The sequence below is a fragment of the Pinus tabuliformis genome, chromosome 9 (assembly GCF_031772625.1).
Source record: "Pinus tabuliformis cultivar Carrire ecotype Pingquan chromosome 9, CPIR1, whole genome shotgun sequence".
Classification (NCBI taxonomy): domain Eukaryota; kingdom Viridiplantae; phylum Streptophyta; class Pinopsida; order Pinales; family Pinaceae; genus Pinus; species Pinus tabuliformis.
The window spans coordinates 1,044,979,550-1,044,992,691 of record NC_142307.1 but is presented as its reverse complement, the minus strand read 5'-3'; the positions used below and the strand labels follow the sequence as shown (position 1 = coordinate 1,044,992,691).

At 35.6% G+C, this 13,142-nt stretch overlaps 1 protein-coding gene across 1 annotated transcript in view; it reads left to right on the top strand.

Annotated features, from left to right (window-relative positions):
* LOC149152269 (rhodanese-like domain-containing protein 9, chloroplastic) overlaps positions 1 to 4,204 on the top strand; it is a 327,951-nt gene extending 323,747 nt beyond the window's left edge. The window contains exons 6-7 of the mRNA XM_089441244.1: positions 3,691 to 3,752; positions 3,847 to 4,204. Of these exons, the coding sequence (XP_089297370.1) occupies positions 3,691 to 3,752; positions 3,847 to 3,870 (86 nt within the window). The 3' untranslated portion in view covers positions 3,871 to 4,204. The remainder of the gene's footprint in view (positions 1 to 3,690; positions 3,753 to 3,846) is intronic.
* The last annotated feature ends 8,938 nt before the right edge of the window (positions 4,205 to 13,142 follow it).

Genomic DNA, 13,142 nt, shown 5'->3' with positions numbered 1-13,142 from the left:
TTATGGGGAGAAGCAACAATGACAACAATATACATACAAAATAGAAGTCTTCATAGAATCCTTGAGTATATGACACAAGAAAAAGCATTCTCGGAAAAGAGGCCATGTGTCATATACTCAAGGATACTATGAAGACTTCTATTTTGTATGTATATTGTTGTCATTGTTGCTTCTCCCCATAAGAATTTTGGAAGGAAAGAAGTTGGACTTTACTAGTTTAAAGGGTATCTTTGTTGGATATAGCCTTTCATCAAAGGTTTATAGAATCTACATAAAAGAAGGTCGCAAAATTGAAGTTAGTAGAGACATTATATTTGATGAAAATATTGCATACAAGTGTAAAGATATTCCCGCTAAATCTGATGAAGAAGATATCCCACTCTTTGAAGAAGAAAAACAACATGTCAAAACACCTACAGATCAAGAAGAAGAAGGACCAAGTGAACCCATTCAACCTACAATCATTCTCGAAGTAAAAAAGAGGCCAAATTGCTTAAAAGACGCACCTGAAGATGCCAAAGGACATGGAGTAGCAAAAGATACGTTTAGACAAAGCAAGAAACCAAAGAGGTACTCCAGATATGCAACTTATATGTCGAAACTAGTTGAAGCAGAATCAACCACATTTGGTCAAGCCGCTCATCATGATGAATGGAAGAAAGCCATGCATGAAGAATATCAATCAATCATGAAGAATGAGGTCTAGGAAATCATTACTAGACCTAGTGACAAGTCTACTATCACATCTAAATGGATCTACAAAATCAAACATGCAGTTGATGGGAGCATAGATAAATACAAAGAAAGATTCATTGCAAGGGGTTTTTCTCAAAAGGAAGGAGTAGACTAGGAAGAAACATTTCCTCCTACAACCATGTACACTACCCTTAGATCCTTGATTTCTTTAGCAACAACTATTGGATGGAACATCAACCAAATGGATGGAAAAACAATTTTCTTGAATGAGACCATAAATGAAGTACACATTGAACAACCAGAGGGATTTGAAGTACACAATAGGGAATCTCATGTTTGCAAGTTAAAGAAAGCTCTATATAGCTTGAAGCAAGCACCTAGGTATGCTAGAATGGATGCCTATCTTTTAAGAATTGGATTTGTCAAAAGCATTGTGTCGGGGGAGCCTCACCCCCCCCTCTTCGATCCCGATCCTAATCCGCGCTCCGGGCGGGAGCGACTCGGGAACGCACTCCCTAAAAAAAATTTCGCTCCCTGCCTTTTCGGGAGCATTTTGCCTTTTGTGCAATTTTTTTTTTTTTTTTGTAGTAATGTTCGAAATGCATTGTTTTTTGAAAGAAACAAATAATTTTTGAGTGGGGCAGTTTCATGATCAAGTCCATGGCCCTAGTATTGATATGCTATTCATGGTAATGTTAAATTCTTAAAGTAAAAGTGGCATTCTTCTTAATCTTCATTTTCATCATTTTACTTAAATTTTTAACATTACCATGAAATGACTCAGGATGTTTGAGAGTGGTTCCAGCCTCATTGGATTTCATATGGAGAAAGTAGAATTTTAGATTTCATTCAAAATCCAGCAGACTTATCAGTTTTTCAGGATTTCAGGATTGGAGAATTGCAATGTTTCCATTGAATTTTGTCATGTATTAGGGCATGGAACTCGTATTTAATCAAGAGCACCAATCCCTCTATGTACCTCGATGTTAGTGACATTGGTTGTTGAACTCCTCTATCATGACCCTCCTAAAAATGTACACATCACTCAAACAAAATCTTGACTTGACATGCTATGCTTTTTCTATCTTATGTTAATGCTTAGAGGGTGATATTAATGACAAAGATCCCTATACAGATACAGAGGTAATGACAAAGATACCTCTGGATATTAATGCTTAGAGGGTGATATTAATGACAAAGATCCTGATTTTCCAACAAGACTAAAAAATTAGACATTTCTCGTCGTGGGAAGACGCCCAAGCATAAGAAATAGATAATAGATTTACTTCTCTTTTCTAGTTTCTAGTAGTTTTTATAACTATTGACTCTTTCATATTTATTATGATATTTTTTAAAACAATATATGACAATTTAAGTTTTAAGTTGGCAATTATAACTCATTAGTAATGAATTATGAATATGATGCTTCATGAAAGTTGAAAGTGGTTTCATTTCATTTCATTTTATAACATTTCATTTCATGTCAGATATTATTTGTTGTAATGGTTACACTTAGCTTACAAGTACAACTTTGGTGATCATTGATGATAAATGTTATATATTGAATTTTGAAAGCTTGAAACTCTAAGATTGATGAATCATGAGACTCAATATGTTGTATGTTACTATGTTACTAACTTGTGGACGTGGTTGATGAAGATTATAACTTCTAGATGATTGTTGTTATATGGTTCAATCTATGTTTTTCTATGTTTTTTATATCTAATTCATTAATCTACATGTATTTGTTGACATATATGTAGCAAAATATAAGAAATATATATATTATATAAAAAACGCTCCGGGATTCGCTCCCAAACCAGGAGCTTCTAAAAATGTCGCTCCCGCTCCCCGCTTTCGCTCCTGCTCCCAAGTAACACTGGTCAAAATCTTTGTAGACCCAAATTTCTACATCAAAGTAGTAAAGAATGAACCAATCATTATTCTATTAAATGTGGATGGTTTACTCATTATAGGTGTGGAGCATAGAATTCAAGAATGCAGAAAAATGTCGACAATAGAATTTGAAATGAAATATCTAGTACTTATGCATTACTATTTGGGCTTGGATGTTTGACAGAAAAATGCATTAGATGTTAACGCTATTATTTCTCAATAAATATATCTATGTATATGTGCATATGAGGATATGTATATGTGCATATGAGGTTATCGTTCTAGTACCATCTTTATTAGTTATTCCAGCAACAAAACTCCAACTTTTAACAAACTACCTTTAAGGTAAAAGTCAAATCAAAACGATAGAATACTGTCGCTTATTCAATATATTTATTGGCTGAATTTTAAATTCTATATTTGCAAAGATTGAAGGGAGGATTTATGTAATTGTAAATACTAAGGGAATGTTTCCATGATATGAAAATGAAGCATTCCTGGATTTTAAAGACTATAAGGTGTTCAATAACGTTATATTTTGTTGAAATATCATAGAATAGGAAACTGAGTTTTCCCAGGTATACTACATTAAACTTGATTTCCATTGTTTCATTGAGCGCTTGCCACCACGGTAGCATACATTCCACTACCAATGTATCTATACATAGGAAATATCCCCTTTTTATAACAATATTAACTTCCGAGCATAATTATTTACGCTAAACGCATGCATTAAAGCTAAACTTAAAATAGCCAGCAAAAATAGCTTTCGAATCCAAGGGCTCCATATTTATACAACATTTATGATGCATGCATGTGAAGTTCCATTAGTCCAAGATGGTGTCTTTATTACTATGTATGATAATTACTATATGTTTGGTTGCTTCTAGAGTTACAAGCTTTTCTTAATACATATTGAAGTAATCGGTAGACTTATCTTACTCACTTTTCCTCACATAATTTTAAAATTATTTTGCTTTATTTAAGAGCTTGTGAAATTCAATAACATAATTATTTGGTAATTATATAAAAAGGATTAACTTTGGGTAATTATATAAGAAAGATTAACTTGCAGTTTCCACCTTTCCATGGTTGCAGCTGCATTTCTTTTCATAACTTTTTTTCCAGATCAAGCGGAGAAGCTCTTACAAGTAAACCCTGTAAGTTTTCATAGTGTCGCATTATGGAGCTCTTATTTTCTCTTCTGAATTATCAAAATTAATATCCAATATCTTGTTCTTGTATGCGTGACAGGGAACGGAGTCGAGCTTACAATGATCTTTGAGTATATATTCTCAACAAAATGTTGATGCTAACATTAGGTAGTGTGAACTTTTCTATATTCTTGATATTAAGAAATAGCAAGCATGTTTTTCAAATTCAGAAGAATCATGGCTGAGGGATAACTTAGAGGAAAGTAAAATCAGGTCATTTCTCTAGAACCACATCAAAGATGTCATTGAAACGTTAAAAAGTGTGTGTTTTTTATTTTATTTTTAAACATCAATGCTTATTACCTCCCTGCTATAAGTGCATCTATGGTTTCAAGAGAGAGGTGCAGTGGACATAAAAATAATAGAAGATGTCGGTTGGATTAACCACTTATGCTTCACATTGTGAAATTCTCGCTTCAGAGTTGCAATCCACATATAAGAAAATATCTAACTTCTGTATTTTCCATAAAAAAAAACAATTCAAAGTATATGCATAATTGTTGAAAAAATTGGCATTGGCCAAAAATCATTAAGGGTCTAGAATAGAACTTATCAACAACATCAATGAAAAATTCGCCACTTGTGGCAAGCATTAAAAAAATACAAAATAAATTCATGTTTTCAAAATTTTAAATAGATATATCAATAATAATATCAAATTGAAATATTGGCCAACTGTCGCAAGCATTAAAAAATACAAAATAAATTCATGTTTTCAAAATTTTAAATAGATATATCAACAACAATATCAAATAAACACAATGGCACATAAATATGGAAAAATGACCTGTGTGTGTTGAATAAAAAATGATACATCAATATCAATAATGAATCTTGAATCTTAACTGTTGTCCAATCCAGGGCTAAAAAATGGACAATGATACAAATTGACATCAAATATATAAATATATCTCATCATCATGAATATTATCATTAGGAGAATTTTGAGGTCACAAATGGGCATCATGTTAATTTTCACAATATCTATGCTGAAATAATCACTTACAACAATTTCATCCAATTTCATTCACCCCAACAACAATTAAGCAATTATAGATAGAAGAATAAATAGTAATGTAAAATAGAAGATAGCCAAGCACAATGAGACACAAAGATTTGGTTAAAGACGAAGGAAAATCCCTACAAGGGGGAAAACCCAGAATCAATTCTTCTTCTTATAATAGTCAATCAATGTTCAACATGAGATACATAGTCCAATTGTACATCCATACACTAGTCAAAGTCAAGCTTTGAATTTCCATGGGAATGAGATTCAAATAAAGTCAACATCAGTCAAAGATAAAAAATCAGTTACTAGTCATCAGTTTGGTCAAAGGGGCTGAATTTCTTCCTACAACTTCCACAAAAAAGGTTGGTCAAATCACAGTCAAAGTTTGCAATCAAAGAGCCAATCAAAATCCTTGGTCAAAGCCTTAGTTAATGCCCAGAACTTTGGTCAACATAGAGAATATACCACAGAATATTTGACCCTTCAAAATTTTGGTCAAAACATACTCAAACAATCCTACGACTCTTCGGTCAAAAGAGAGTTGATCGTAACTCAACCTCAGTCAAAGAGCCCAAAACATAGATGGATATGTGGTCAACTCAAAGTCAAAGGGTCCTAAAAAGCTTGGCCTCCAAGACAATCCAAAGACTCAATCAAACCAGAACCAAATCATCCAAGTCAACAAAAGTCAAACATAGAGAATAATGTTGGTCAATGCAGAAAATAAAAGACTCCTTATGTCTCCTTCGCACTTGTGAACTCATCCTTGATATTTTAGATTGATGTGTTAATGAGTGATATCCAAATGAGGCTCCTATGATGGTCTATTTATATGAGGTTCATGAGGGGTCTTTTCCACTTAAGGGCAAACGTATTGATCTTAGGGCCGACTTGGTCAAAGCCCAGAAATACAAGTTTTCTCCATGATTTTGATGATGGAATTTTAATTGTAGCTACCATTTTCAACGCTCGCTCTCAGCTAGGGAGGGATTTCTGGTTGCACCAAAAGTCTCATCTCATATGTACATGTCTCAACATAAGTGAAGCTCATCTCATCTCATTTAATCTCAGCTAAACAATGATGACTCACTCCGAAGAAGAAGAAGAATGATCCAAACAATAATAGGGGAGATTAATTTACCACAACCAAGTCCATGGTAATGATAAATATCCTTGGTAAAGATCATACACACCCGATGTCCACTGACTAACCTTCGCCCAACTTGATCCTTCGTAATCAAATGGTAGAACACTTGCATTCAATACTTAGGGAGACTGATTTACCTCAACCAATTCCATGGGAGTCACATCTGACTTTGGTAAAAATCACATGCACCTAAGTCTCCTCACCCACTAGCCAGATGGGTGGCAATCTCGAAAAGCTTAACCATCTCAATATGGCCCTTGGTCAATAATGACACAAAGGTGACTTGCGGGTAGGATGCATACTGGGGCATGTACTCAACCAAATCCATGGCTTCAAGGAGTACCCTTAGATTCAAGAGCCTCACTACACCAAGTCCATGGCTAATCAAAATAATAGGGAAGAGGATATGCTTAGTGTTCTTAGTCAATAGTGTTCCCTCTTGGGGAGAGATAAATTCTCTTGCAGTCTGAGCCACTCTCTAAAGAATAAGAACTTTGCTTTCGATAAAGGCTTGGTGAGAATATCTGCAACCTACTCATCCACTGAGATGTGTTGGAGTCTCACTGCTCCTCTCTGTACCATAACTTTGATATAGTAGTACTTGATCTCGATGTGCTTTGACCTGTCATGGAATACCGGATTCTCTGAAAGTCGGATCCCGCTTTGATTGTCACAGTATATCATGGTTGTATCTCACACATGATCAAACAACTCTACAAAGAGCTTCCACAACCGCACTGCCTCACAATTAGCCATACTAGCTGCAATATAGCTTGCCTCGGTTGTACTAAGAGTGACAAATTTTTGCTTCTTGATCATCCTAGAAATCATGGCAAATCTTAAACTAAAACAATACCCTAATGTTCTCCTCTTGTCAATAACGCTCCCATCCCAATCTGCATCTATATATCCATGAAGTCTCAAATCATCACAAGAGGCATATCCCAGTCGATAATTGATCGACCCATATAGATATCTCAACACATGTTTTGTGGCCAACCAGTGAGCATGCAAAGGTTCCACCATGAACTGGCTCAAGGTGTTAATATCAAAACATATATCTGGTCTTGTGTTGACCAGAAACATTAGAGCCCCAATCAGTTGTTGGTACATAGAAGGATCCGCTAGATCTGGTCCTGCAGCTTCACCACATAACTTCTTGAAGTTTTCCTCCATTGGTGTGGCCATGGATTTGCAATCCACCATCCCAAATCTCTCAAAGAGTTTGACAACATATTTTCCTTAGCTAAGGAAAATATCTCCAGGTCTCTGCAACACCTCTAAATCCAAGAAATAATGCATCAACCCAAGATCTTTCATCTCAATTTCAGAGGCCATCTCCTTCTTACATTGGACGATCAAAGGCTTTTCTCCTGTCAAGAATAAATCATCAACCTATAAAACTAAAATCAAAGGCATACCTTGGACAACCTTGAAGTAGAGGTTGGTATTAATACTACTTCTGGTGAATCCCAACTTCATTAGGTATCCATCGATCCGAGCATACCAAGCCATGGGGGCTTGCTTCAAACCATATAGGGCTTTCTTCAATCTGCGAACATGGGTTTCCATGTCATGTTCTCAAAGCCCTGGGTTGCTCCAAGTACACTTCTTCCTTAAGTATGCCATGAAGAAAAGTTGTCTTCACACCCATCTAATGAAGACTCCAACCTTGATTAGCAACAAGAGAAATAATAGACTAGATGGTAGTGTTTTAGGGGCTAGTTGACTTAGTCGACTAGCCCAGTCAAATCGGAAAAGAATAACGTATGGTGATCGACAAGCTTGTTAAGTCAACGACTAAGTCATATTAAGTTAAGTCTGGTTGGACAACTAAACTGTTGTAACTATCTTGACATGGTATAAATATCTATGAATGTATCAATGTATCAGTTCCAATTGGCATTTAAAAGATATAATAGAAAGTATGCTTTCATTGGTTTTCCATTACTTGTATCTCTTCTTTCTCTCTTATGTGCTTTTCCATGTGAATGTTTAATGTCCTTACTATTGGTAACTATGCATACTTTTCCATAGATTACAACATAATTTTCGTTGTCAGTAGTTTTGGACTTGAGTCTTACAACATTGGTTTCATTTCCAGTAGTTTTGGACTCGAGTCTTAAAGAATATGCAACCATAAATGTTAACGTTGGAAGAGATATGCCAACGGTGGGAGATAAAAATCAATATCTACCTGAAGAACTATGTGAGAAAGAACAAACTGTCATTCGCAGAAGTGAGGGCTAATTTTTTCACAAAAGCACACAAACGGTTTATTGAAGGTGCCTAACGGAAATTAAAAACTTCCTCGATCAAGTTGCTCATGAGAAGACCAAAAACTGACTGTTGATTGTTATTGAAACTGTCAAACGACGATCAAATGATTTGCACGAGTGGCTTGAGACGATTTTGGACAAATTTTGTGAGGAACAAGCAATAGTTGAAAGAACCTCCATTGAACATATCAAAGAAAGGTTCTTTGATGACCTTCAAAATAGTTTTTTCTGCGCCATTCATACTTTGTTGCATAAATTCCTCCTCGAAAAGGGTGTTGGCCACATCGTTGAATACCAACCACTGTTGCAGAATCTGGCAAAAACCTATTGTTAGTAAAAGCAAACCAACTAGAAAAACTTCCTCGACATCTAGTGTAAAGATACAAAAGAAGTGTGCGATTACTTCCTAAGTAAATAAACATGGTTGTTGGGTATTCCCTCACTAACCGACACTAAGTAAGGATGACATGGGGGGGTAATGAGTCGTGAGAAATAAAGTAAAAGAAAAAGAAAGAATTAAAGTTGGAGAAGTATACAAGAAAAATATAAACACTAAAGATGGAAGGAAGAAGGTGAATTACCAAGAAACAACAACAAGAAAGTACCTGATAGAAGAATAATCTACAATACAAGCAACCAATCAATATTATGAAAATAGCAAAGGACAAAAGACAAAAACAACGCAAAAGAATAAGAGAAGAATACTAGAGGATGAAAATGCAAAATCGAGAATGTGTGAGCAAAGATGCACATGAATCCTCAGATGAGTTGAAAGAGGTAGCACAACCCACTCCGATAGAGAATTATAGTCTACAAATAAGTCTTAGAAGGAAAGTAAACGAGATGGAAATTGATGACTTTGGTCTTGCGATATGACAAATACTAACTGTATCAATAACAAGTCTCACTGTTAGAGAATTCCTTCAACAAACATCACATACTTATTCATACATACCTGTTTAGAATAATGAAGATGAATAGAGAAATCAACCAGAAATCGGAAATCCTGGTGAGAATAAACCAAATAGTGATAATAAAGAAATTGAAGAAATACTTCTCCAACTTACGAATCTCACGACCGTACCCTCCCACTGCAATTAGTTATCCATCAAAGAAGTTGAAAGAACAAATCCAGTTGGCGAAGAGTCGCGACTTGAAGTCGATTTATTGAGTATATAGATAGAGTGTGCTAGACTGATGAATCATTCCCGAAAGACAACGTCGATAAGCAAGGAAGTAGCACGCCTTTGAGCAATCAACCAGTTGTCGATCCTGCCGACAACGACCATTCAAGTAATATTGGAACATCTAGAACGCCAAAATCTCCGAAAGGTAAAATGGGATTACATCACATATCCCTCTATGAGGCAGATGAAGACCCTAAAAAGAATTGGTTTGTCTATGAGAAATTTTGGTTTCAAATGACATTATTGACAAAGATAAATAAATGGCACAATTCGCAGCAGCCCGGAGGAAACGTGCACTAACATGGTTCATGAATCTCACTGAAAAGTAACCAAAATCAAAGGATGAAATTAAAACCAACTTTCTCACTTTCTTAAAGGCCTAAGATTTAAAACATTTGGAAACAAAAAAGTTAAAGGAAATTAAACAACGACCCAATGAAACGGTGTGAGAACATGATAAAAGATTCAAAGATTTATTGAATCAAATCCCATATATCATTGGCGAACATGTATTAGTTCAGTGGTATGTGGTTGGTCTCTTCCAAAAGATCTGTAGGTCATTAAGAATGCATGAATTCAAAACTTGTGAAGAAGCTCTCAAGTTGGCCCAGAATATTGAAACTGACGACAAAGGTCAGTCGACTATCTCATCGATTAATAATAAACTTAAAGACAAAATTGAGAAACTACAAAACTCGTTGATGGCGTTAACACTTAAAAAGAATAACTTATGGTGCACTAATTATCAGAATGAAGGACACATTAAGGACAACTGTAAATTCGTTGATTACTTTAATCAAGATGTCTGATGGGTACGATCTGACATATACTGTGATATATGCCAAGTAACATCAAATTATACTACTAAAGACTTTTAGTATAATCTTTGTAACTCCAAGCCTAAATGGTGCGTCATCTATGAGGACAACATCCACTCAACACAAGAATGTCAGTGCAATGGGAAGAACAAGCTAAACTATGACGTTGTCTATCATATGCAAACTGTGGACCAGTACAATGAACCACCAATGTACAATGAAAGAGGAAATGGTCAAGGAGGATATGGTGGTCAATGAAGGGGATACAACGACAGAGGTTGAGGGCACGATCGAGGACGAGGAAGGTTTTATTTCTTTACCTATTGGAAAGAGGTTCATACAACCCTGAATTTTCCATTAAAATATAAGGCTAACTCGTGCTTATGCAATATGTGCAGATTGGGGGATCATTCCTTAGAAGATTGCCCCAAGATCATTGAAAAAGTATTGAGTAAAAGAACTGTGAATCTACTCCAAACTGTCCCAAAGCATGATATTCTGAATTTGAAAAATCTTCATGTTGTTACGAGGTCAGGCGTTGGAAGAGATAATAGTAATCACAATCAACAAGTCATTCAATGAATAAAGAATACAACCAAACATCCAGATATGTAGATGCAAAACGATACAATGGAAACAATAGTTGAATTTTTTATGAAGGAGGCAGATGAACAAAGACTGTCGAAGGATGTTATTCTAGAAGAATTTTTGGATCTTTTAGAAGAAGAACATTTGGTTGGTTGCCTAATAGGTCTTTTAAACATGCTAAAACATTGTAACGAAAATAGGGAGAAATGTAAAAATGTATGACAACTCTCACAAGGAAAGAAAATGGAAGATCATGATCCACAAGTCGACCTGGAAATAAATGGTTATATGGTAAGACAAGTCGTTGTCGAATTTGGGTCACAAGTTAATATACTCCCTTGTGAAACATGGATTAGCATGGGAAGACAAAATTTACATAGGACGACTAACTATCTTAAGCCTGCCGATCAAATATTCATTGAACCCATTGGGACAATTAGGCAAGTAAAAATTTCAATTACGGGAATATTGATGACAATTGATTTTAAAGTCATCAACTTAGTTGATAGTATACCTACATATCTTGTGGTATTCGGTAGACCATGGGGTCGAAGGATGAAAGCAACCATCTCATTAGAAAAGGACAAAATTAAGTTGAAGGGAAATGGTAAGAAAATCATCATTCCTTTAGACCTCCATGAAGGAAAACCATGGGTTGAAGCTTATGAAGAAGAATTAGAAACAAGAAGATTATATCAAGTGCTACATGAACATCAGGACAATGTGGAACCAAATCCCTTTAGCGAAATTTTAATAAGATCACCTCTCTCTATTGGTCAAAATTTTGATATAGAGCTCTATGAGTGGCAAGCCGAAAACTATGAACCAAAAGCAAAAGAATGCTATACAATTGAAGCAATCCCATCAACAAAAATTTGACCCTCTTATTCTATTAAGGTAGTGCCTATGCTTAGAGAGAAAAATTCTAAAGAAACACCATCATTGCTACCAAATGATTTAAAGCAAGACTCTAACAGCGTGATTCAACTCAAGGAAAAGGATTCCCCTATCAACCACGTTGAACAAGCAACATAATCTATTGGAGAACATGGGAGGATGCAAAGTCTAGTGCAAATCTTTGTTAGAAAATCGGAAACGCAGAAAGATTTTCTCCCTTATTGATAATAACTTGTGATTTCTTTGAATTACTATTATCTTTCTTATGTTCTTCTTTTATTTAAGTTGATCAAGAAATTACCAAAACCAAAACAAGAAGATCAAGGACACCAGATGTAGGCACACAACCAGGGAAAATCCCCTATATAGGGGAAAACCCAGTGGAGAAATCTTCCTTCAGTAATTCAAATGAGATAGACCAAGACCCTAGACCAACAAATCTTCCTCCTCCACGAAGTCAACCTTCCATTGAGAAGCTACAACCTTCAATAGCCTTTTTCTTGTCTAGTAGCTACAACCCAACATCAACCCAAAAATTTTGGCCCCAGCTTCACCAGCAACTTTAGAATTTCGGCCCTTCCAGTAGGTTGAAAGCTTCACACACGTGGGAAAAAGAGAGAGAATTTCAAATTCTCATGCTTGTGAGAGACTTCCTTCTCCTCCACTATTCTTCTTCTTCTTCTTCCTTGAAATTCACATTTTTTATGGCCGTAGAAGTTGCAGATCGAACTTGTTGTGAGTGAGTGACAAATGAGGTCAAGTTGATACCTTTATATAGTGATTCTGCTGTCCAGTTTAGGCCAACTTGTCCAGTTTGAGGCCGACTTGGTGAAGGAGGCCTAATTGACCTATTTTACCATAAAAAAATTGCTTCTTTAACAAATAAATCCAAAGAAGGGTTCTTTACATTATGACATGTACATGGAATATTGACATAAACCCTAGAATCCTTTAATGGAGGGTTTGACCTAAAAAATATTGACCCAAGCATGAAACCGATGCTTTAATAATTCAATTTATTTAATAATAAAATTTCTTTTTCTTTCTTTTGATAAATACATTTCATTATGACTCATGTACAATTATGAAGACCGACACTAGTTACATTCTTCAACGCTCTCTTAACTAGAGAGGTATTCATAATTACATATATATATATAGAGGTACATGGAAGATCTCCAAAATGAACTATGAAGAGTTCTAGCACACTCAATGCCGCGGACTAGAAACCTGACCACGATATTATATTCGGGTGGGACTAAGATGGACTCAAGCTTTCAGCCAGTCTAGGTACCTTTAGGCTTACTTGCTAACCATCAACCCAGGGATCTAGGTGCGTATTCAAGGTCAGAGCTCTATGACCAACGCCACCCCCCCCTCTCTTCGATATCTTGAAATTAAGACATAGGCC